The 23585-nt window shown below is 57.6% G+C and overlaps 7 protein-coding genes across 7 annotated transcripts; 3 read left to right on the forward strand and 4 right to left on the reverse strand.

The window, feature by feature from the left end:
• Nucleotides 1–1033: 1033 nt before the first annotated feature.
• DICSQDRAFT_83731 (uncharacterized protein) lies at nt 1034–3193 on the reverse strand. Its single transcript, XM_007364238.1, has 3 exons — nt 2506–3193; nt 2345–2431; nt 1034–2215 (listed from the first exon to the last, which is right to left on the reverse strand). The coding sequence occupies exons 1-3, from the start codon at nt 3062–3064 to the stop codon at nt 1413–1415; spliced, it is 1449 nt and encodes a 482-aa protein (XP_007364300.1). The 5' UTR covers nt 3065–3193; the 3' UTR covers nt 1034–1412.
• Nucleotides 3194–3802: 609 nt separating this feature from the next.
• Nucleotides 3803–6022, reverse strand: DICSQDRAFT_179635 (uncharacterized protein). Its single transcript, XM_007364239.1, has 7 exons — nt 5638–6022; nt 5369–5517; nt 4982–5307; nt 4765–4923; nt 4635–4710; nt 4127–4564; nt 3803–4058 (listed from the first exon to the last, which is right to left on the reverse strand). Exons 1-6 carry the CDS (start codon nt 6010–6012, stop codon nt 4507–4509), a joined length of 1143 nt encoding a protein of 380 aa, XP_007364301.1. The 5' UTR covers nt 6013–6022; the 3' UTR covers nt 3803–4058; nt 4127–4506.
• A 242-nt stretch (nt 6023–6264) lies between these two features.
• DICSQDRAFT_135212 (uncharacterized protein) lies at nt 6265–7592 on the forward strand. Its single transcript, XM_007364240.1, has 6 exons — nt 6265–6527; nt 6600–6618; nt 6718–6768; nt 6901–6961; nt 7067–7492; nt 7557–7592. The coding sequence occupies exons 1-5, from the start codon at nt 6299–6301 to the stop codon at nt 7112–7114; spliced, it is 408 nt and encodes a 135-aa protein (XP_007364302.1). The 5' UTR covers nt 6265–6298; the 3' UTR covers nt 7115–7492; nt 7557–7592.
• Nucleotides 7593–10751: 3159 nt separating this feature from the next.
• On the reverse strand, nt 10752–11129 carry DICSQDRAFT_168627 (uncharacterized protein; the record flags this gene model as incomplete). Its single annotated transcript, XM_007364241.1, has 1 exon — nt 10752–11129. One exon carries the CDS (start codon nt 11127–11129, stop codon nt 10752–10754), a length of 378 nt encoding a protein of 125 aa, XP_007364303.1.
• Nucleotides 11130–13844: 2715 nt separating this feature from the next.
• On the forward strand, nt 13845–16194 carry DICSQDRAFT_103363 (uncharacterized protein; the record flags this gene model as incomplete). Its single annotated transcript, XM_007364242.1, has 3 exons — nt 13845–15938; nt 15996–16055; nt 16120–16194. One exon carries the CDS (start codon nt 13845–13847, stop codon nt 15897–15899), a length of 2055 nt encoding a protein of 684 aa, XP_007364304.1. The 3' UTR covers nt 15900–15938; nt 15996–16055; nt 16120–16194.
• A 429-nt stretch (nt 16195–16623) lies between these two features.
• On the forward strand, nt 16624–17383 carry DICSQDRAFT_103366 (uncharacterized protein). Its single transcript, XM_007364243.1, has 3 exons — nt 16624–16643; nt 16702–17031; nt 17090–17383. Exons 2-3 carry the CDS (start codon nt 16816–16818, stop codon nt 17300–17302), a joined length of 429 nt encoding a protein of 142 aa, XP_007364305.1. The 5' UTR covers nt 16624–16643; nt 16702–16815; the 3' UTR covers nt 17303–17383.
• A 1240-nt stretch (nt 17384–18623) lies between these two features.
• On the reverse strand, nt 18624–23449 carry DICSQDRAFT_168629 (uncharacterized protein; the record flags this gene model as incomplete). Its single annotated transcript, XM_007364244.1, has 11 exons — nt 18624–18896; nt 18999–19244; nt 19314–19445; nt 19515–19828; nt 19927–21688; nt 21763–21909; nt 21990–22046; nt 22129–22665; nt 22760–23227; nt 23298–23359; nt 23419–23449. The coding sequence occupies 11 exons, from the start codon at nt 23447–23449 to the stop codon at nt 18624–18626; spliced, it is 4029 nt and encodes a 1342-aa protein (XP_007364306.1).
• Nucleotides 23450–23585: the final 136 nt, after the last annotated feature.

Below are 23585 nucleotides of genomic sequence, written 5' to 3' on the forward strand. Positions count from 1 at the left end.
ACCGCTGGCCAGCCGGTGGTAGTAAGAAGCCGCTCCATTGTTTCGCTAGGCCCGTCCGGGAAAACCTTCGTCGCCTATACACCGCCAGCACTATTTGCCGCCCCCAGTGCTGGGGCTTGGAGCGTAATGTTTAAGTTGGCAGCGTGGGCAGCCAGCATCAAACTCTACGCCTGTCCGGGCTTTCCTGTGAGTTTAATATGGATGTTTTCGTCGTTGAACGCCGCGGTACCTCGCACGTTCGCTCGACCCGTTCTCGATGGTTCCCGTGAGCATACAGACCATGCCTGAACTGACGATCCTCCGACTCCGCAGCATCTTCGCGCCTGGATGCATTCCGGAGCTGGAAGATTGGATGACTTTCCATAAGGATTTACGGCTCTACGGACGTCCGTAGATTTCTAGGCGGGGTTTGAAACAGTCTCTGGATCTTGGGCGCTAAACAGGCGGCATGTTCTGCTCATCATCAGCACGTGACTGGAGTGGCTTATGTCATGTCTGTATCTGGCATGCAGTTCGCTTTGTCATGATGGCTCCTTCCTTTCTCGTGGTCACGGCACCGTATGCCGAGGTCTACGGACTGTCTACGGCCTGTTAGAGATTTAGAAAGGGGGGTCGGACCCCCCTCCTAGATTTTGACGTCCGTATCCTAAATTTCATCAGCGGAGTTCAGATCTGGTGTCGGCAACACTGCCCCTTGCCCAAATCGGTCTGTTTAGAGATTTACGGACGTCCGTAGAGCCGTAGATAGCTTATGGAAAGTCATCCATTAACTGCCTCGAAGAGGGTGAGCCGGACGGCCCGCCGCAGCCTTCCACCATTCCAGACCGTCACCGGGCCGGCTCAGACAGCCCGCCAAACCCAAACCGAGATTTTCCTATTACCGATCGTTTGAGAGTTCACATTTGAGCGCGCTCTCACATCCGCTAAGGCTAAGACTTCCATTCTCCCGTTCACACATGGGAGAATGTTGTACGTTGCGCATGCACACTGCCTATGCGGACTAACGTTCATGACCAAAGTCCATTTGTGGTGAAACGACGAAAGCAAGATGGATTGCGTGCACATGCTCAGCCCGATAGCAAGACCGCAATACCAAGGGACGACAACCGACTAGCTAAATGCCGATGAATAGTAGCGACTATTGACAGACGATCCTCCGGACCAGCATACACGTATAAAGCAGGGTGAGAGGCGATTCATCACCGCCAGCCTAAGGGATATACTCTAACAAATATCGTGCAAGAAACAAAAAGTGAGCGTATGACTACATACTACCTCAACAACGATGAGGATTAATGGGTACTGCTAAGGGGGAAATCCTACACCTCTTTCGTACAGAGTCCGTCCGTGCGCTCCTAAGTAAGCGCAAAGCAATATATACACAGAACAACCCAAAAGACGAAAAGGAAACGTTATGTGTCCGATGGCAATGATATCCCGAGCGAGCCCACGACGCCTGCGTCCCCAGGACCGTGGCTGGTGTGCGCAGCAGCATTACCACTCGCCTCCGCGATCACGAGACTGACTGGCGTCGGGGTGTTTCCGCGCGTCGGCACATGGCGTATCTCGAGAGTCAACGGTGCTTCAGTCATGTGCTCCTCCAGGTCCAGACTGTACCCATCCTGACTGGCGAGGAACGCGACGCGCTCTTCCGAGTATGCAGCGTCCATGGCGTCCTCGTCCTGAAGCTCTTCGTCGACAGCCTTGCGCGTGATGTACGAGAGGTAGATGAAGATGACAAGACAAAGAGCAATGCCCGCGATCGTCGAGTAGTGCGAGAGCGTGCTGCCCTCGTTGTCATCGTTCTGCTCTAAGCCTGGACGCTTGACGTGGTACTCGGCGAAGGAATGAATCGAGCTTCCAATGCTCGTATGGATGATGAGCTTCGGGAGAGATAGCGCCGTGCAGAGCAGGTACGTGCGGAGGGTCAGCGAGGGCGATGCCGCAAGAAGGCAATTCATGACGTTGTATGGGTAAGGTGCCAGGCGGATGAGGAAGAGAAGCTTGGGGTTGTTCTCGATGGCTCGTACGACGCGCTTAATCCAGGTCGTACATGAAAGCCAACGTGAGATGCTCGCGCGGAAGAGCGTACGGGAGAGCGTGAAGACCACCAATGCGCCTGTGAGCGAGGCACAGTACGATATAATGGCGCCGGTCCAGGGCCCGTAAGTATAGCCGGATAGGATAATGAGCGTGGAATACAGAGGTATGGGAGCTGCGGGGTACTATGTTAGCGTCTTCTTCACACAAGCAGGTCAATTTCTACCGGATGCTAGATCGCGCAACTGCGTATCCGACGAGTCTGCAGTGAAAATGGATCATAGCAGAATGATGAGATACTCACGAATGGTCGTTAGGAAGATGAGGGTGAAAATCACAGCGTATCCCAAGTAAGCGTCCGACTTGAGCCAACGTGATAGTTCGTCCAGACCTGGGGCGGTGAGAACGCGTGAAGTGTGAACATTCTGATAACTAAATAAAGGCGGGTGCCTGACATTGGCTTACCTTGGAAGACCTCGACTTTCCAGAAACTGACGGCGACGAGAAAGCCCAGGGTGGTCATGATGTACACAATTATTGGAATCCAAGGCTTGAGTAGATTAACTATCCGCAGACTGCGTGGACGAGCGTATGATGGTGATACTGAAGGGTGATAGGAGGCAGAGAGTGAAGAACCATATGGAGAAGCCCAGCTTGACGCGATCGGACATGGAGCCGGGGAAAATGGTGGCTGAAGCTGCAAGGGACGCGAACGTTGCGTGCGTTGCGAGCGGATCCAAGGGGGTATTGAAGAAATGGGCGAAGGTACTTGGGAGCAAGAAAGGTTGGAGGGGCCAGCAATCGGCGACGAGTCTGGAGGGGGGCGCTTGGACAAGTCCTGGAGCTGAGAGAACTCTGCCTTCTCGTCGTAGATGTCTTGAATGTGCGCAAAACGATGGGGAAGCGGTTGGGGCGTTCGATAGGTACGTGGCGACGACGACGAGGCAGGCAGAGCTGGAGAGGCCGGGCGAAGGGGGGTACCGCGCGAGGGCTGTCCGGGTCGAGAGGAGGTGTGCAAGTCCATTGCAGTGATTGGAGGCCAGTCCAATTAGGAGACTGAGACTGAGATGGCAGAGGACGAAGGGCGAATGAGGCCAGCCAGAGAAAGCCCGGTGCGTCGACGATGGCTGGAACTCAAAGGCCTGAGGAGAGCAAAGCGAGTGGCTTCTGATACACGATTGTATATATTCCCTTGTTCGCTTCCCACGCCTTCTCTACTTGCGATCGGCGTCCCGGCCCCTGCCCGCCCTCTCCTCTCTGAGTCGTAGCGCCTCGAGCTCCTTTGCAACGCACTCGAAACATGACCGGTCTTCATCCATATATGCAATACCAGCGACGACCCTAAAGCTGCCACCAGCACTGCGCGTCGGAAGCTGAGTGTTCACGAGGTATTGCAGCCGCCACGTTCGCCCAAGTTCAGCGCGCATAGGTGGCGGTGTCTGTCGTTGTGTCATCGATCGTTGCTGGGTCCCTTCTGCACAATATGATCTTCCCGATGTTCTCAATGATTTTGTCATCGAGAAGCTCACTCAGATCTGCTGGGTCAGTACGGGGATGCCAGTCGGTATGCTCGCGAAGCAAATGCGCGGCCATGCAAGGGTACAAAATTCATCATAAGTATGAGTAGCCTCTGCTGCGGCCGACGTCTCCATCTCGGATCCGCAAGATGCGCCGCCACGTGCTCCTACCAAACGTCTTCCCAGGCAACCCCTTCCGCCACCGGGCTCGCAGCCGCCGGCACTCCGTCCAGCGGGCCACCACAGCGCGTTCACTGGGACTTCTCCAACCCGTCAACCACTCTGCCCATCGTCGGTCGACTATTGATGCTTGCTCGGTCATCTTGCGCTGCAGCGATGTCGACGCGGAATCACTTGCACACCCTCCGCGCAGTTCGCGTCCAGATGCGCCCACGCCTCCTGAGCTCGCAAGCGCGTCCGCCCTCTCCCCATGCGCGATTCTACACGGACTATGCAGCGGGCATGATCCCCGTCGCGCTGCTCGGCTCTGCGGTCTACATCGTACGCCCGACTCCTCTCCCACTATCTTTCTCTCACTGCGCACGTGTGGTAAGACCCGTTTTTCACAGGGTTTGCGAACGTGGCAGCAGCATCTGGCACATGAGCGGTTCCTCGAAGAGGCTCATGCGCATGTTCAACAGCTCGAGGCGGAGGTCATCGCTCAGAGGGAACTGCTGAGGTCCCCTCCACACGCCGCTCAGAGCCCGGTGTCAGATGCGCCGGCTGAGGCGAAGAAGCGGAAAGGATGGTTACCTTGGTAGTATCACGCGGCATTGTTTGAGCAGTCAGTCTCCTGTCATTTGCAATTGTGTAGCACGTTCACATCATTCAAACTTCTGCCACCAGTGTACTCTAATTAAGGCGACGGTAAACCACTGGAACTAGATCCTTGACGGCACTATATATATGATGGGTATAGCATACGTAAGGTAACAAGAGGTCAGTACGATTAGTGAGGGCTAGCCTTGCTCAGCGCGGTTTTGTGACGATCATATAGCTTAGCGGAGCTAAGATTGGTTGCAACGTCTTCGGTCAACAAGACTGCGGCTTTTGAATAACGGACAAGGCAGAACCGACCTGAGAATGGCCGAAGCAAGACCGGCGAATGTTTGAACCTGGCCTTTTGCGCGCTTCAACCGGAACACGTCGTATGCTGTGGCGAGGCAATGAGACCTGCGCGCATCATACGGACAGGTTTGGAACTCACAGACGAAGATCAGGTCCATAAGGAGCTTGAGCCTCGTCACTTGTATCCAGTGGTCTTGCCTCTGAAGACGAGCAAGCTCCTTGTGGTCGAACTTCTGCGCACTGGGATTTGACTTCCCTGTCGCGCCAGCCATGGACTCGTCGTATAGGCGGCTTTCGACTAGACGTGATGCTGGTTCAGGACGGCGAAGTCAAACCGATAGAGCGATTTCACATACCTTGATGCTGCTGCTCAAGGATCACACTCCTCTCGACGCTGTTCTCTACCAGGTTCACGAGCGTGCTCGCGAACCAACACCAGTCCGCAAGGCGCCCCGCTCTCTCACCGGCCTTCTTCCCAATGAGGCCGAGCTTTGAGAACGTGGCCGCGTCGTCCGCAAGTCCGTTGACAAACTCGAGCAGCACAGGCGGCGGGGCGTGCAGGAAGGTGTGCAGCAGCGGCTTGTGCCTGCCCTTCTTGGCTCCTCCCGCGTACGAGTCGGACGCGTGCTGAGCCAGGATGGAAGTCAGTGGTGGCAACCAGTTGAAGAGGATAAGGCATTTCCTAGGAACACGGGGCAACATACGTCAGCTGCAGCACACGCCACAACATACGATACACATACCTTGTCAGCGAGAACCCAGCGATAGCGGAGGTCAGGCGTTGCGTGAGCTCCGCCTCCCATGCTGGCCGCTTTCGGCCTCGGAACGCAGGGCTACTTGTGAGCGCGAGGTGGAAGAGGAGGTACATCTTCATCGAGTACTGTAGCAGTTTCTACAACATAGAACGCAGCCGACGTCATTCCGCCGATCCCGTCTGTCAGCAAGGCACTTGATCGTTTGCATAAAAAGAAGAGAAGCACTGGGCACACGAGGAGCATGGGAGGTAACGTACAAATGCCTTGTCGCGCCCGTTAGAAGACTTGAGCAGCTCCCGCCACACGTCCTCCCTCCGGACGCGGTCCTTGGCCGCGTCCTGCTTCTCCTCATCTTCCTCCTCCGAGTCCTCGGCCTCGAAAGTCTGCGATGTAACTTCCTTGTCTTCCTTGGTGTCGTATATCTCGGTGCCATACACGTGGGACCCATTCGAGATGATGGATGTGCGCGGGGTCCGAGGAGGGTGAGACGAAAGCGGGTTCATTTGGAAGGACGAAGTGTCGTTCGGAGGCTCGTACGAGGGTATCGACCCATGGTGCGAGTCGTGCACTGTCACGAACGATGACGACGCCGAGTGACCGTGCCCTCCGTAAGGAAAGGTTATCGAGGACATGCTGTCGCAGATAGCGTGGCGGCCGTCCTGAAGGTATCCCAAGAGAGGGCGCAGTGCGCGTCGCAGGCACAGGCGAGCGCGACACTGTATGTGCGTCCTATTGCCGCATTCGGCGGAAACGCCGCCACGTGTTAATATAACCAGCCAAACACGCGTCAATATCCGTATCTGGCAGCCACCCCGTGCACGCTGTGGCGGACGACGAGAACCGTTCCAACTGAGGCTTATCGTTGTCTTCTTGCTCGTCGTCCTCTCTGGCTTGCTCATGACCACGACGACGGTTACAATGGCCTCAGGGCTCCGCTCACCACCCACCCCTCGCTCGAGTGCACCTTCACCTCGTCCGAGCGCACCTTCTCCACGGCCGACGTTCGATGCTGACCTCCTCCGCGCATACATGAAGGAGCTCCTGGCGACGACGCTGAAGAGCGCAACATGGCCCGAGACGAAGGAGCGCGATAAAGTCAAAGCATGGATAAAGGAGATCGGCGAGCGCGTGAAGAAGCGGATGCTAGGTGTGTGAGCGCACGGCGGGTTTTGGCACTCTCCTCCACCTATCCGGCTGACGCGTGCCCGACCACCCGTAGAGATTCAGCCTCGAGAGTTGTGAGTGACCACGATCGCGCCGCAGCGTGGTCTTGTAACGAATGGCGTCACCCCCGACTGACGTTGGCATTTCTCTCTCCCGTGCGACCGTTCGTTAAGTAAATACATCGTCTTGACGCAGATAAATGAGAACGCTGGGCAGGGAGGCCGGTGAGTGACTACATTCGGCATGATTGCTTTTTGTGTACGGGTTATTCTGACCGTCGCGAGGACTCTACCCGTCCCTCCCGATATTCTCTCCGAATGCTCCAATCGGCTTCGGATTTCGCCTGCCAATTCCAGAGCCGATCTTGTGTGTCACTGGGAAGACTCCGACGTCGTAGCTCAAGAGGTGTTCGCCAATGTACGTGTCCGCTATGTACCTGCCTCTCCTTCCCTTTCGGCGCGCAATTGGAGAATGGATTGAGTGTAAATGATCGTACTGACCTTCCGTCCGTTGCTTGAATAGGACTCCATCATTTGCATATGCGTCGCCTTCGCTGTTCGGACGATATAGCGGCCGCCTTGTCGATCGAGCTTCGTTGTCTTGCTGCCTTTGAGACGACAACCCATATCCCCGCCGTTTGAAGGACCAGGACTGTATTCGGATATACCCATGACATACGGCACTTGCCAGAACCACCCGAAATGCCTAACGCCATAACATGCACCCGTGAATCCGGCGCACCACCCGCCGGCTAGTCCACCCGATCTCCACCGTCATAAACCCACCAGCTATCAACGATCCGCCGCATCGGCGGCGCGTTCGTGTTAGGACGTCATGTTCGAGGCGATGGTTCAGGGTGGCGAGGGCCGGTGCGGTGCGGTGTCGTGTGCTGGTAAGCAGGGTTCCGACGTTTGTGACCGCAGCTTCCTCGTTGGTCCAAGCCTGTAGGTCAGTACGCGCCTTTGCACAATTGCGCCACTCACAAAGACTCCGCGTTCCCGCGGCTTGCAGGGCGACCGGGACGAAACCAGCGTTTGATGACCGCCTCCTGACCCGTTATCTGGACGCTCGATCCCCTAGTCCCATTCCATGCTTGCCTTGTTCTTGGCCCAATCAAAAGCGATGCTGTGTTTATATTGTCCTTCGTGTGGCCGTTGTTGCTGCATCTGGGGTAGCTGAGCGCTGAGCTTTTGTCTCGTCTGCGCCTGACACTCCACCGAGACTCTCGTCGTGTACTCCGAGGGCGCAACGCCCGTCTACTGCGGATCTTTCCCTGCAGATTTCCATGGGCCCTGAGCCGCCCTGGCAGTTCATAGTACTGCCTGTGCACCGTTCGATTGGAATACGAGGTCGCGCTGCCCGCACGACACCAACTGCAGGCGGAGGTGGCGTACATCACGACATCATGAACGCTATTCGGTCGGAATCCTGCACCGCCCAGGACCGGCCGCCTCAAGAAAGGACATGCTAGTGTCATACACAGCAGCTCGTCATCTGCCTAAAGCAAGCCCACTCTATCTGATGGCTCGGACTCCGGGTCTGCGCGAGCCGTCACAATCAGAACTCTATGCGGACAGGACTGGAAATAACGCGTCGTCCAGGGTGTCAGCGACCTGGGCAGCAGATGCGACTATCGGGCGCGGGTCGCCCGAGACTGGAAGCTCGCCCCGCTGCCCGTAGCACGTACTTACGGGGCAGACAAGCACATGAAGCTTGAAGTATCAAATGATAGCGTACGGCATGGCTGGCTGGCTGGATCATGGGGGGCCTGACAGCTGCTCGCACATATCACAGAGCGGGATGATTGCCACACAGTTCGATGGACCCGGCGGTGCGGCTTGCCATATGCGCTCTCGCTGTACATGAGCCACGCCACCCGTTCGGATGGAATGCGGCGCAAGTCCACCCCAGAATTAACGATGTGAACGCGCACAGCTGCGCGGTGTCCGCCGGCGCGCCAAGTCCTGGTTATGGCCTGCGCATATGGAGGGCCCACGGGTGTGGATACTGAATTGGGCCGCGCTGCTCACGCTGGGTTGGCTGACGTTGCTCGCGCGATACTCGCATGCTGGACGGTATCCCGAATACGTGGACCCGCGCACGCAGCCGTCTGCTCGCGGTGGGAGACTATAGTCGCTAGCGCACCAGCTGGCCTAGTGCGCGCCATGTACGTCCGAGGAGGCTGTATGTAATGGGCCCGTGGAGGCGCGCAGCACTCTGATACTTACGAATGGCAGGGCTTGTGGGCCGGCCTGGACCGGGGCGCCACGTATGGGGCACTGGAAGGGAGGAGGAATTGACAGAGTTGGGAGGTGATTATCAGGCTGATCGATGTGCACCGCTGACGGACATGATGCGAGGGCCAGATGGCGCATCGCTTGCTCCGCCGACGGGCGCCCGACGTTTACGCTGCAGCAGCGTGACAGCGGACCCCGGGGACCTCCGGGGTGTTCACATGGGAGATCTCGAGTATCTGCGCGCTGCCCGTCGGATCTCGTCCGTAAGCGGGCGCGTTCCGGCCATTCTCGAGCAGCTTTGTGGCGTTCGGAAGCAGACTCGCTGCATCGAGCGAGGAAGCTGCCCTGAACGCTCGCGGTAGAAGCACGCCTCTGCCCGTCGCGAGTCAGCTTGACGTGTCGACACGCTCTCTCTCCCTTCCACACCGTCCTCTTGACATGACCACAGTCCGTTCAGATGGAACACTCCTCCACCAAGCCCGTCCGCCGGGCCATGTCTCGCCGTCTGCATGTCCGCCGTACTACCGATGGTCCTCTCGATCGCTAGTGAACTCGACAGTCGAACCACGGACCGTCCCAGCCTATCGCTTCGCCGGAGCCACCCACAAATCCCGCAACTATAATTGATCGACACAGATGTTCTCCGGGCGACTCCGGCAAGCCGTCCTCCCTCTTGAAACGTGCGCATGGCGGAGCAGCGAACCGGACAAGCCAGACACCCAGCCCGCACTCCGCCTGATCCTGCCTTTGCTTTCCGTGTCAGCGAACGTCCCAAGGCACACCACACCGTATGTCCTGGCGGGGACAATACGGCACCATGGGCGAATGATATCACAGACGCGTTCCGCATTACGGCCCTTCGTGCTTCAGGTCCGGCACAAGGGAGGCCCATTCAGTCGCAGCACAGCTTGGAAGCGCTTCTGATTCCGCTAGCCCCAAGGTTTGCGGCTTTCCCACGCCTGCTTGCAGCTTGAGGCTTGAGCTTGCGTTTTTCTGACCTATCGGAGATCCCGCTTGTCACGCCAACACGGTAGAGGAAACCCTTCCGGCGCGTTCCCACCCTCTGGGGGCTCTGGCCTCCTGGTCGTTGCTCGACTCGAGATGTGGTGCTGGAATATAGCGGAGGTGCGTTGATGTCAGCAAAATGAATCTGCGCTCTCCCGATTTACCCTGAAACAAGTGGCTGTGGGAGAGGGAAGGAGAGGCGTCATCGGCGAGGACGCCTCCGTATGTATTGCTCGGAAGCACTACCCGTCAGCATCACGACAGCCCTACCACCGGACCAAGTGAAGCCCAGCGACGGTGTAAGTTAGCGGCTTGCGGTGTTAATTCCACCCGCCCCGCACACGCTTCGCTCAGTAAATGAGATCGAGTGCTTTCATTTATCCCCGCCCTCGAACTCTCTTCATTCCGCATAGTAACGCCGTGTCCAGCCAGATACGTGGTGCTCGCCGCCCACACGGCCCCTGTGCAGCCAGCTACGCCGGACAGACAGCGCGTCGACCGCTGAACGCTGCCCACGTCGCTCCTCCGTATCAGCTGGAGCGTGGCCGGCAGCCCGCTGTCTGCCTGATCAGAACAACATGCCGCCGTTCTCGAACGCAGGCCGGGACGCAGGGCCCCCCGCCGCCCGAAGGAGCAGGTGATCGTCAGACGGGCGGAGAGTTCGCGAACCGCGCTGGCAGAACCCGCGGAATCCTCGAGGGAAACGCGCCAGGGAGCGACGTGGGAACGCGCTGCAGAGATAGCTGCTCGGATCTGGGGCCTTTTGCCACGAACGCGAACACGGACACGGACCCGCACCCAAACGCGAGCGAGCCCTCCTCACTGGGCTCTCTCTCCGCGCCTGCCTGTCCGTCCGCGCGAGAGCGAGTGAGCGACGGATGACGGATGACAAGGTTTTCATTACGCACCGCACCCCAGAAGTTTTTAGAGCGCGCCCTCCCCTCCCCCGTCTTGCTGATCGCTCATCATGCCCTCAGATCTATTGAATGCGGGGACGGCCCGCAAGACGAGGGCACGCCAGGGGCCGAGTTTGTGACGAGGGTATATTGGTCAATGCCTCCGAGATGCGCTAAGACCGCCTCGTGGACGGTGATACGCACGACACCAAATACATGGGCGGTCTTTGGAAACGCGACGTAGATGGGCGCAGCCGCGGAGCGACGGGATGGGAGAAGGCGGGGGATGCTTCCGGTCTTCCCAGTGCGCGAAGAAGTGTAGGCACGCTTGGGACCGTTGTGGACGATCGACATGTTCCTGAGGAAACCGTGTGAGAGCAGCTGCAGGCAGCGTCCGGAATCCCCGAAATGGGACTCCGCGAGCTGACCGATGCGCGTCGTAGGCATGCAGACATGCTGGTGAGGGGCTCGGGCTGTTCCTCGCGCCTAGGGCTGAGTACAGGCATCGCGTCCAGGACACAATGCCTATTCTGAGCTGCGCATATCTGATCACGGTGCACGACGATTTGCCATATCAGCCGTCTTCGACTCAATATCGACGAATCGGACGGCGAATCCGCGATATGCCTGCAGCTGGGAATTCACCAGCCATTCGTCAGTGAATAGCCCGTGCGAGGCATGTGCCGAAGAAGTTGCCAGATCGGGCCGGAAGACCGCGAGCCCCTGCGAGAAGTTGCTCTTGTCGAACTTAGATGCTTCATACTCACCTCCCTGAGGACATTCAATCGGCAACTTGCAGGCGCTGTGAGCAGTTACTCAACACGACTTGGGCTCATAATGACTGTGGGGTAGCAACGGACGCTGACGGTGAACATGAAACCGCAGCAACCGGCCTTCCTCATGAGAGCTGAGGGTGGTTCCGAGCCTATCACTGTTTCATGGGGTACGTTACCTGAACACGGCAACACATCTTCAGCTTCAGGCGACAGCTAACCCGAAGCGAGTATGGAGGCGTACGTACCGCGTTGTAACGGAGCAAGCCGCGTTGGTTCTTGTTCCCGCACTAGCAAAGGCACAAGTCCGCGATTTTTCCGCACTGGCAGTCGAGGGACGAGCTGCGGCAGTGTCCGAGCCGTGGACAGGGAACCTGCTGAAGGAGAGCACGCGGTATCAGCTCTGCCCGTGCGGTGACAGCGAGGCACCGGAAGGCTCACACAAGGGCTATGACGCCATCACGGTACTTGATCCTGGCACTCAGGCTAAAGTCTCCGGTGAAGGGACGCATGTGTGCTTGGGGATCTGGCTGACGCGAACAGAACCAAAAATTACAATTCGTACAAATGAGAGATGTGACTAGATGCAAGGATTCTAGTCAGATGCTGGTAGCTTACGGCACTTGAGAGAGCAACAGCTGTGGAGAAGAAGCGGCGATCGGAATCGACGGGTGTCATTGGCGATGGATGGCTGCAGCATGGCGCGAGAATGGTTATACGTAAATGCACGGCGTTCAGGCTCCTTCGCGGTAGAAGAGTCCCATTAGGTCTTGCTCATGGCGCTATCTCTAGGGTCGTGTCCCAGTGAGTAAAACACGATGAGGAGGTCCTTTCCTTACGTTACCTTTCTCCACAAGGGACCGCCGCCTGAAATCTTGACTGCCGACTTACGTGCAAATGAAAAGGGGCTTAAGTCCGGCGGCGTGGGACTTCGCCCTGCACGATAACAGCCATGGCAGTATTGGAAGGCTTTGTGTTGGAGAAGCGACCTAGGGGACAGAAGTTGGTGTGAGAATGGAACCGCCGCATGTTCGGATGTTCTCCATTGCTAACCTTCGGCAGAGACGCGGCGTGCGAAACCTGCAAGATCTATAGCTCCTTGAGCATTTCAACTCACTATGAGATGGCAAGGTCGCCGCAGAGGCAGAATTCACGAACTCTGAGCAAGTATACTTACCATATGTCGTTAACGTGGCCGACTACGGGGCGACAGAGCCACACAAGATCAACACATTCCGGAGCGGGACCCACATATTGCCTTTTATGGTAAACCATTCCACGTGTCTACTGAGCGGCGGTCGCTCAACACGGGCGCTTAGAAACCAAAAGAGCCCCGCTCTCCCATGGAGCTCTGATCGAAAGAGAAAGCCGTAAAGAGGTGTATAAGGGAATGGTAGCCGGATGTTCTGCATGCCTCATAGCACCGCATCCACATTGAACGACCCCCAAAAATCCGCCTTCTGATCTGAGAATATGGGACCATATGGTGCATGTCCACAGTCAGACCGCGGTGAATCCAGGGCTAATGCAACCTGCGCATGCCGAAATTTACAGACTTACCGGTAGTACCAGAGTTCCCGCTCACGCCCTTGCGCAGAGACACCGGGACTCCCCGACGCCAGCAAACCTCTTTTTCGTTACCCGACTAGCATTCGACTTGTCCCCGCCAGAGGTCCCGAAGCACAATTTCATTTCCAGCGGTGGTGACCATCAATTGCATGTCATGGCCCGTACGGAGAGATTAATGAACGTACCCTATGTGCATGTGTACCAACACAAGGCCCACGCGTGATAGCTCTTATGTGTTGTCTCTTCTACGCAATTCTTCAAGGGCTCGCGGTGTCCTAGGGAATATATCGTCATTCTCTTGGGTCAACACGGCCAGTTCCATCAAGGGTATGGTGAGTATTCTTTCTGGCTGCTCACGGACGGACAAATACAGTATTAGCTATGTTTTGTAGACTTCTTGCATTAGTCTGGTACTCACGGTCACCGATTGCAGATAAACGCTCTCTCTCTGCTCCGAGTCCCGCACTGTGCTGATGATCCTTATGACTAAAGAGTAGCGCCGGTTTATGTAGCCAGTCAGAAGACGCACCCGCTGGCGAATTGCATGAATCTGACGAGGACGGCTGGGCTACCATTGGGGATTCATGATTGACAAGATGGGTATGCCTAAGATCTTGAAGGGACAGTGTCAGGTTCAATACAAAGCTCTGCACGCGCGGACGATCTTGGTCGTGACTAGCGACGTTGGTTTTCCTTTTCGAGCGGATAGAGAAAGCCGGTCACGTGGCAAAAATTCGAGCTCGTCACTGAGGGCGGCGAGCAGCAGCGGACGTGTCTCCGACCAGTCTGCGCACACTGGCCCTCCGCCTTCCTCTGTCGCATGGCGCATCGATGCGTCCGCAAGTTCAGACTTGCAAAACCCGCCTCCCTCGACGCACGACACTTTCACACCATACCAGCTCGCCATGATGCACCAGCTCTTCCTTTGGCAGAGCACTCGACCTCTGCGTCTGGCCCCTCCTCATCTCGACGTAGCCCTCTTGATGTCTTGCGGGAGCAGAAAGTTTCTGACCTAAGAAGCTTGCTATCACTGCGGACTCCGAGCCCAAACCGCGTCTGGGGAAACTACCTCGAGCTCCTCCAATTTTACGGCTCGGCGAAGGTTCCTCTGGACATTCACCAGTCTGTTCTCCGGAAGTGCGCCCCACCGGCTGCGCACGTCCGCGCTATAGCCGCTAGAAGGGTGGCGGCCGGACAGAGGTACAAGGAGGATATGCTGTACGAGTCTCGTTACCAGAGGATTATCCGTAACATCCGCTCCGCCGGAGACACGCCCTCTCTCTCAGACTATCACTGTGTCCTCGACCTCTTTGCCGCAGTTGGGAACCACAACGGCGCAATGATGGTACTAGCCGAGATCGGACGCGTCGGACTGGTCAAGGACCCGCGAACATACGGTCTGTGTTTGCAGGCGCTATGTCACCGGTTGACTCTCCCCGTGTGGCACCTGGACCGGCCGGCCCTGGTGGACGAGGTCACGGAGCATTGCATGACCATATTGAACGAGATGGCAGACAGAGGTGTGCCCTATGCTCCTGTCAATGTGGATCTCGCGTTCCGTATCTTGAAGGAGACTATGAATATGGAGGGCTTCACCATGCTCATGCGGAATGCGTATGGAATCGACCTCGCGTATCCCGATCGGTCTCCTCTGGAGTACTGGGGAAAGGTGCGCGATGCGGCGACAGAGGTAGAGGCTCAAGACGGCCAGTCTGTCCGGTTCCCCACCCAGCTCCCCTTCACTCTTGCCACCTTCAACACGGCTCTCGACTACCTCGCCCGCTCAGGGAATGTGACGAAGCTCGTGCAGACGTTCGAAGTCATCACGAACCCGCTCCCTTCCACAACCTCCAACCCCAACTCCTTTGACGACGAGGACGACGAGGATTTTGGCGTGTCGAATCCTCAGGTAGCGCCTTACAGATCTCCCCACGTCCAGCCCAACACGACCTCCTTCCGTACGCTTCTGCGTGGCGTATGCGATGCTGGTCATGTGGGCCTTGCACGGCATTACGTCCTTGTCGCTATAGCGCAAGAACGACAACAAGACTACCTCCTCTTGCGCTCTGCACTTACACAACCACCAGACGAGCTTCCTGCTCCTCGCCTATCGATTAACCGTAATCTTCTGCTCCCCGTCTTTCATCTCGCGAACCGCCAGAAGGACGTGGAGCTGCTACGCTGGATCACCGTCAGAATCAAGCGCGCCGTCCGCTGGCACCGACATGCCATCAAGTATTACACCAGCACCCGCACCAGATGGGTTGAATCTGGAGTCTACGTACCGAAGCGGGCTGTTGAAACGGACCTCGAAGACGATGTTGGCAGCGATCTGCCGTCCGCCGCCTCCACATCGCGGTTCTCATCATTCTTTAGCCCGTCGTCCTCTTCGCGACAGGCATCCGCGACATTTGACGCCTCCTCATCAAGCAATGAGGACTTCACTACGTCTGCCATCCAGGCTGAGGAGGGGCAGAAGACGTTCGACGTCGACTTGCACTTGAAGCTCCTCGAACGCGAGCTCCTCGAGCTCGAGGACTTAGAACGACACGCGGACGTCGTCCTGGGGCGCAGCACGCAGCGCCTCAAGGAGCGTCTCGGGCGGCGGGTCTGGAACAGCAAAGATATCTTCCTGCGCGACATCGGCCGCCGGACGACCTTGCCGAAGGCGGTCTTCCGCGAAAACGTCAACTTCCGCTCGCAGAGCGAGGTCGAGGCGAGACAGTTGAAGGAGCGATCGGCAAAGACACGCGAGAGGCCAACATGGGGCGCGCCACCGCCGCTCGCTAGGACGGGTCCGATGGGCGAGCAGTATACAGCGACGAGCTCCGTGGAGCGGGAGGAGCGGCCACCCAAAAGCTCTCGGGAGTCGTAAACTGTCTGGCGCAGTTTGCACCGCTGCTGTATTTTATAGGTGCGTACTTTGCGTGCTCTGGCTGCATTCGGGTGACATCCTCACTTCTCGGACCAGATACCATCTAATTACACTCTACACACCTTTGGAGACCGTAGGCTGCATGGAAATACAAAGGTATGTTGCGGTTTGCCTAGTCGCAACAATGTCGGTAATCTAGACGATCTTTGCGATGTGTCAGGGCAGGTGTTTTGCGTCGGACTAGCACCGTTGTATTCCCGCTCTTTCATTCTCAATGCAGACTATGGAAATTCCGTAACGAAAGAGTCGTCGAGTCTTGATCAGGCCAATTCAAGATGGTCGAACTCAGATCAAACTGGGTGATTAATAGCGCTTAAATGTTGCAGTGAGTCCGCCGGCGCTACAAGAGCGTCAATCGAGACTACCGCAGCACACCCAAATTCTCTGGGGGATTTGCCTGTCCTCATTCTTTGGAGCGATGAGAAGCATCTACGGGAGTTTACCTGTTCCCATGGTGAGGCGGTTGTCGCCTACGACTGCTTTCCGGCGTATATATCCCGCGGTGGCCACGATGACTCTTCACGACTTTGCCACGTCCACACACCTATCCTTGTGTCATCTCTTTCACCTATGGAGCAAGTCTGCTTCCAATTCGCCGAGAAGGGGACTTGTCGGTTCGGGGTGCGATGTCGCTTCAAGCATGTTGCTGGGGCTTCCGCTGTTCATGGCGAAGGACAAGAGAAGGTACGCTCATGGGCCAAATGACGAGAACCACTATTGTCCAATTACGCCACTTTTATAGCCCAAGAAACGGAGTCCGAAGGGCAAGTCTAAGCAGAAGGAAACCCCCAGGAACTACATCGCCGAGTTCTTTGCCCTCTACCCGGAATACCCGTACAACCCCTCATCATCGTTCATGGTCGAATATTTCGCCATGTGTGATCTCTTCGCTTGGCCGAGACATGGTAACTGTGACGAGAGAGATCTCGCTCGAGGCCGCTTAAAGGATGCCATGGTGCAACAATTCAATAGTACCTATGGGAGAGACGTCAACGACGTTGTGGCTTGGCAGAATCTATGCAAAGCTCTCGAAGTTGACCCTGTCCCTGACAACATGCAGGATTGTCAGAAGGTACGTATTCAGAAGTTGTATTATATGATGTCAGTGTTCAGATACCGAGTCCACGCAGGTCATCGAAAGTGTCCACGTCAATATATGCGACCTGGTAGAGGCGCCGATTCTGGGCCCACCCCGAGATTTTGGCTCCGAGGAGGCACTTGCCATATATTCTAAGAGCACGGGCAAGATCTTCCCCAGGAACAACGTCCATGCGGGAAGTCTCTTGCGTTACTTACTACGTCATATATTGAGCCACCCGGGTATAGGATATCGTAGAGCGTAGATGGCAAGCTTGTACCGCTCAAAATTGCCTGCTGGATGTCTCGATTTTGGTTATTCCAGCTCGGACTCGCGATCCCATATTCAACCCATAAATGTCTTGGTGCAGATCATCACGCTTTCCCAAGGACCAACGAGTTCTTCGGCTCCCCTGTATGTAATTACGTATCCCGATGTCAATCGCGCCTCATGCAGTCCTGAGGCCTAAGGAGAGAGGTATAGGCATCCGGACCGTTGCATATGATTATGAGGGAGTGCCGCCATCGGCATGCATATGACCAGGTTGCCCCCGAGATCCTCGTCGGTTTGTGGGCTATCCTATGTCCCGGTACAGAGTCTTATGATGGCACCGTGCAAACAGGAGCTACAAGGTTTGGGGATCACCGTTGTTTGGGCTCGGCAAGCTTGGACCTCGGACCCCAACGCTGTCATCGAGCCGTAGTCGCCGCGTGGTGAGCATAGACTGCATGGGACACGCCTGGGATTGAAGCAAGGGAGCGCGACCTTCTTTGCGTACCGGGCATATTCGTAGTAGTCAGCGGTCTCGAACTCGGTAAGCTGGCTCAGAGAGGAGCTCGTCATCACAGTATGTCGCTTCTGTTCCCTGGGCTTGGCCCTGTAGATCATGATACTCACGCTGAGGATAAAGGCACCACCGGCGGCCTCCGATTCTGATCATGCCGGTTCAGCATTACACACAGCAGCATATGGCTCTTCCTCTCGATACAGCGGGGCTTCTAGTCTGCGGCGTGTCTCCCAGGTTTCCCTGCCACCGTCTTCGAGGTTTCATTCATGCAGGGAAGCCCGCTGTACTGCGCTCCTCGCAGATCCGGCAGGTGCAAGCAAGGCACAAGCGAACAAGAGTTCGCCCATACGCTAGAGAAGCTAGCTTAGCACGAGAGGCATTTAGCGGAGGTCAGTGCGCGAGATAGAATTATGGACAATCAACACTAGTGTAGCGGCGGACCAGGGGTCACTTATTTCATGAGCTCAAATGAATCGGATATGAACGCTGACAGTTGCATTGTGGCTCCAGCCTTGCGCAGCACTGTCTCGCATCCATTCACACAGGCAGGAAATTATATGAGCGATAGGCGGACAAGGGTCAATTAAGCTACTCACTAGTGCGAAGAACCGTTTCAAGTCGCATGAGAAAATACAGGAAGATACCATATACACATAACTGCTCTCGACGACATTGCATGGACACAGAGCATGCCTACAATAGTGCGTGAGTATGGCAGATCACTCCTGGCGGGTAATATTAGCCAGAACTACATGTGATCTACTAGGAGTCGTAAGGTGAGCATACTGTGGGCCTCAGACTAAACGCGGCGCGGTGTGCTCAGACGGCCGTCAATCCTGCGCATCTCGCGTTCCAGTTTATCCATCGGGGACATCACGGCCCCGCTGATGGGACCCCGCGCTCCATGTTTGTCAAACATGTACGTGAGAAGATTCTTCTTCTCGTCCGGAAGGCCATCGAGAAGCGTGAAGAGATGGGTCTCGTCGCGAAGGATCATCTGGGCAGCGATGGTCGCCGCGGTGGCGGCCTCGCGCACAGCCAGCGCACTCGTACCTGAGCTCTCCGTCAAGGCCTGTGGGAGAAGGGAAGGGAAGTCATCGACGAACAGACGATGATGAGTACGACGATCAGCTGACGCCCGGACAACCGCATGCGCGCAGAGAAAGTAACTTACCGAGATGAGGGTGAACCGTAATCGAGGTAATTCCTCTTCCAGCACCTCCGCTGGGAGACGCAGGAAAAATTTGCCAAGGGCGATCAGGCCGAAGGCATACGTGCCATCCCTAATCTCCGTGGTCGCCGAAGGAGGAAGGGGCGCATCCCGGAACGCACGCAGCGCCGCATGCAGGGTCGTCAGCCCATACACGGGTTCAATGCGACTCGTGAGCGTGTCTCGGAAGAAGTTGGTCGCTTGCATCACCTGCAAAGACGTAAGACGACTGCGTACCGCAAGCGCAGGACTGAACCCAAACCGACAGGGAGCACGTACGTTCATCTGCCCGCAGTATCTGATTTGCAGAAGCACGCCGAAAATGTCAGCTTCGCGCCCCTCGAGGAGAGGCGCCTGGTTCTCCAGCATTTCCCACAAAACGATCAAGCCGTACTCTAGTTCTTCGGCATTCTAATTGAATCCATGAGAACGTCGCTATCAGCACTCACTCAAGTTCCGCGGCCACACGTACGTACGCACCTTCAGAGGGTCCAAAAATCGGACCAATGCATTGAACAACTGATCGAACAGTCTATCCTGTGTCCAGTAAGCAGACTTACTCTGGGCTAGCTGCCGCGCAGATCCATCAAGCGGTGACGGAGTGAGAGGGGCGGAGAAAGCCGGGCTAACGGGTGAGAGCGACTCTATAACGGGATTCTGGATGCACAGCTGGGCGAGCTTCGTGAGCACGGCGACGTCCGCGGTATCTTGCTCCAGCGCCGCAATGAACGACCTGAGGGTTTCCTCCCTATCCGGGGTCCCGCTGTCCTCGTGTGGTGTTGGCATCTTGAGCACTGGCAGCAGAGTGCATGAATCACGGATACATCAGCAAACACAATCAGAAACTGAACGGACAGACACCGCATTGCGGCGCGATGATGTGTACACTTACGCGCCATTCTCTTCGCCCACCACTGCCGCGCGCTGTCCCGGCCGTCAACCATCGAGAAGAGGGAAGACGATTTCCCATTGTAGGCCGGGCTGTCCTGGAACAGCGCCGCCCGCTGCATGATGATTGCGGCACTCCGTCTGTTGATTGGTGTCTTCGGGACTGTGGGAACGCTGCTCTCACTCTCACTGCTCGTCCTAGGTTTAGGCCTTCCACCCTGGCCCTCCCCATTGCGCAGCAAGAGGGCGGCCGGGAGCGGAGACGGATGCGCGTCCTCCTCTTCGGGCTCAACAAGCTCAAGCAGGCGTTCGGCCGCGCTCTCGGCCTGCTCCGCCCTCGCACGCATAGCATCTTCAACGATCGGTTGGGCGACGCCTGCCGGCGGCGAGCTTGTCCCTGTCGACAGCGCATTGGAAAACAGCGGCCGCTTGGACCCCGTGGACACGGGCGAGAACGAGTTTGCCTGCGAAGTTGATCGCGGTGCGGGCGGGTAAACCTCATACGGCGTGGAAAACGATATGAGGTTGACGGACTCGTCCATGTCCATATCTGAGTCGCTGTCTTCAGGCACGGGGATGTTCGTCGCCAAAAGCAGAGACTCCTCCTCGGACCCGGCGAGCTGGTGCAGGCCTGCTATAGATAGCGACTCACGATGGAAGACGGGCACTGCCGCCGCGCCAACTTTGGGCGGCCGTGGGGTTGGAGAGGCTGCAAGACTGGTGACGGGATGGACAGGAGACGCCGGTAACGCCGTCTCGACTGCCTTCCGGAACGTTGAGTTTGAAGTGGGAGGAGAAGGGCTCAGGGGCGTGCGTGGTGAGGACAGGCGCCGGTGGAATGTTTGGTCGGGTGTAGGCGACGGCGGCGAGCCGCTCTGAGCCTGCCTGGGAGGGCTCCGCGGGGTGCTTGTACTCGTGCTCAAGACTACATTGGCACTTGTTGACCGAGAGATTGTGCCGCCGGAAAGGATCCTGGATCTCGGCGGAGACGAGCGCGAAACAGGGGATGTAGCGCGGACAGCGCTGGTGGAGCTGCTCGTGGATAGCGCAGGGGAAGTCGGCCGTCTCGTTGGTGGCGACGTCGCGCGGATTGTATGGGACGTCGACGTCGCCTGGTGTCTCAAGGATGGAGGCGCGGTCGCGATGGCTTTGGCTTTGGCTCGGCTAGCAGCAATTGCGGCCGCGACGCTGCTCTTCTTGGTCTTGGGCGGCGTCGTGACTGTGGCCAAGGCGGCTAGCGCGTCAGGGTTCGGACACGCCTTCTCCAACTGCTTGCGCGCCACCGATTCTAGGGAGTGCAGGATCGCAGTGCCACGCTCTGGCCAGATCCCATGGAAAATCCAAAAGACTTGCCGCGCACTGTCCCGCACCCCAGCATTGGCATCGCCGAGCGCCTTCTTGACAATCTTCTCGAGGTGATCGATGGCGCCGTGGCTCTCAATGGCATGAGCTGAGCGCGCGCCATGGACTTCCAGAAATGTCTTCACGTGAGCAACAACATATGCGCGGGTGTTGATTGCCTTGTCTTGCAGCGTGTTCCAGAACAGGGGGAGGAGGGTCTTGGGCTGGGCCGACGTGTGCTGGATGAGAGTAGCGACAGTCGCCTGCGAGATCTGTGCCGCAATTTTCTTCGTGAGGTTCGCCATCCTGAGAAGATTGGTATACAGTAGGTCGCAGAACGGGTCCAGTGCGGTGCCAAGGGCGATAGCGAGCTCGCTATAGAGTGCGCAAGTGTTCGCAGAGACCGTCGTACGCAGACTTGCCAGCTGATAGTGCGGTCATTCATTGTTGTATGTCAACAGATGCACGGTGTGGACCTCGACTACGGGACGTTGCTCACCGTTTTGAGCGAGGCCTCCATGAAACCATTCTTCAAGCCGTGCAGGAACGTGTCTGTATACCGTTCGTGGACATCTCCCTTCAACATACCGCGGACCCTCTGGATCGCGCGTTCGCGGTCGGCCCAGTTGTGTTCCGTCTCCTTTCCCTGTCGACCGGATGAAATAACGTGAGCGGGCCTATTTGCAAAGAGAGCATGAGTGAGCTTCTCCGGTGTTGCCAACTTACCTCAAACGGCCGTAGCATCGAAGCGAACTCGTTCTCAAGGTCGCGGCTCGAAGCAATCTGTCGTATAGAATCAACGGTGGGACGAGCAGGCCCTCCAGTCACCTTTCAGCAAGGAATCGACCAAAAATGCGCTGCTCACGTAGACAGCCTTCGCGTCGAATCCTGCACCGGCGGCGGCGGAAGGACCCTCTCCGGACGGGGACATCACCGCGGCGCGACTGGCTGGCCTGGGGATCTCACTACGTGCGTTCCCTTGACTGACCACGCGGGACATCGTGCCGCTAGCGGTACCAGCGACCGTGGGCCCAGGTCTCCTATTCATCAGTGCGATGCTCGGCGGGACGTACTCCCTGGCTGCCCCTGCGAGGTCCCCGTTCTCCGATCCGGCGTCGCTCAGCGTCCCAGGCGTGCTTGCCCCAGCACCCCCTGCGAGCACCCTGGCGAGGATGCCGTCCGCGATGGTCTTCCGGACGCCCTTCTTCGCCATCTCCTTCTTGAGGTCCGCGCGTGCGGCGTCGGTGGCCCCCGGCCCGGTGAACAGCTCGACGACGGACTGCTTCGCGCACTCGCGCACCGTCGGGTCCGTGTCCTCCATCGCGTCGACCAAGTGCGGCAGGTACGGGCGGAGCGGGAACAGGTGATGCGTGCGCCGCACGTGCACGAGTGTCAATATCGCCTGTAACGTAACCACATCCCGCGCGCACTGTTTCAGTCCCCAGCCCTCTTCCGCCATATAGGCAAAAACCAAATATCCCCGGACGGGCACGCACCTGTTCGCGCACCCGCGCAACCTTGCTCGTCATCCCGCCCTCGCGCAGGAACCGCTCGAAGAGGTGAAGAGGGCTCTCCGGGCCCTTCCCGTCACGCGACCGGCCCATGTGCGAGCCCGTGCTGCCCGCCCGGAACGCGAACCCGCCCATGACGACGAGGGTCTCGCGCGCCTTCTCCCTCGCACGCTCCCGGCTGTCTCCCAGGCGGTCGACGACGCCCCCGCCCGCGGGCATGAGCTGCGTGAGCACCTGCCGGAGGGCGTGTGCGTCCACCGGAGACGACGTGGCGGACGACGTCGACGCGGCGGGCGAGGTCGACGAGGACGGCAGCGGGATCTGCGCAGGGTGGCGCGTCACGAGCAGCGGGATGCACGGAGGGAGGGCCGAGAGCGTCGCAGTGGTTAGGTGTTGGTTCGAGATGCGCAGGCACGCCTTCAGGACTTGCACGAGTGCGTCGGGGTCCGGGATCTGCGAGTCGTCGCGTCGACGTCGATGTCGGCATGATGCACACGGGCTCGGGGGTACGGTGAATGCTCACCTCGGTGCCCGCCTCGAACTCGGCCTGGAGCTTCGTAATAGCGTCGACCTTCGCGTCGATATCTGCATTCAGGTTTCGTTCGAGTGCGAGACGCAGCCAGACGACCGTGCACACCGCAAACGCGTGTATGCGCGCGAGGACGCGAGAACCATACCAGCAGGCACGTCAGATGAAAGCTCCCGGTGCGCGCACGAACACGAGAAGGGTGAACATGAACGGACCGTTTGATTTAGCGCATTGGTTCACGAGCCGCCGCACGGGCGAGTCGTCCATCGTCTTCGTAGTGTC

Source organism: Dichomitus squalens (assembly GCF_000275845.1).
Source record: "Dichomitus squalens LYAD-421 SS1 unplaced genomic scaffold DICSQscaffold_8, whole genome shotgun sequence".
Lineage (NCBI taxonomy): Eukaryota > Fungi > Basidiomycota > Agaricomycetes > Polyporales > Polyporaceae > Dichomitus > Dichomitus squalens.

Bases quoted from the DNA above. Each gene is read 5' to 3' on its own strand.
- DICSQDRAFT_83731 (XM_007364238.1), bottom strand. From the start codon at position 3,064: ATGGACTTGCACACCTCCTCTCGACCCGGACAGCCCTCGCGCGGTACC. The intron at 2,432-2,505 runs GTAAGCCAATGT...TCACCGCCCCAG, and splicing joins GAAAGTCGAGGTCTTCCAAG to GTCTGGACGAACTATCACGT. The intron at 2,216-2,344 runs GTGAGTATCTCA...AGTACCCCGCAG, and splicing joins CATCTTCCTAACGACCATTC to CTCCCATACCTCTGTATTCC.
- DICSQDRAFT_179635 (XM_007364239.1), bottom strand. From the start codon at position 6,012: ATGTCCTCGATAACCTTTCCTTACGGAGGGCACGGTCACTCGGCGTCG. The intron at 4,924-4,981 runs GTATGTGAAATC...CATCACGTCTAG, and splicing joins CCTTGAGCAGCAGCATCAAG to TCGAAAGCCGCCTATACGAC. The intron at 4,565-4,634 runs GTCGGTTCTGCC...AACCAATCTTAG, and splicing joins CTTGCTTCGGCCATTCTCAG to CTCCGCTAAGCTATATGATC.
- DICSQDRAFT_135212 (XM_007364240.1), top strand. From the start codon at position 6,299: ATGGCCTCAGGGCTCCGCTCACCACCCACCCCTCGCTCGAGTGCACCT. The intron at 6,769-6,900 runs GTGAGTGACTAC...TGCCAATTCCAG, and splicing joins AACGCTGGGCAGGGAGGCCG to AGCCGATCTTGTGTGTCACT. The intron at 6,962-7,066 runs GTACGTGTCCGC...TTGCTTGAATAG, and splicing joins CTCAAGAGGTGTTCGCCAAT to GACTCCATCATTTGCATATG.
- DICSQDRAFT_103366 (XM_007364243.1), top strand. From the start codon at position 16,816: ATGGTCGAATATTTCGCCATGTGTGATCTCTTCGCTTGGCCGAGACAT. The intron at 17,032-17,089 runs GTACGTATTCAG...GAGTCCACGCAG, and splicing joins ACATGCAGGATTGTCAGAAG to GTCATCGAAAGTGTCCACGT.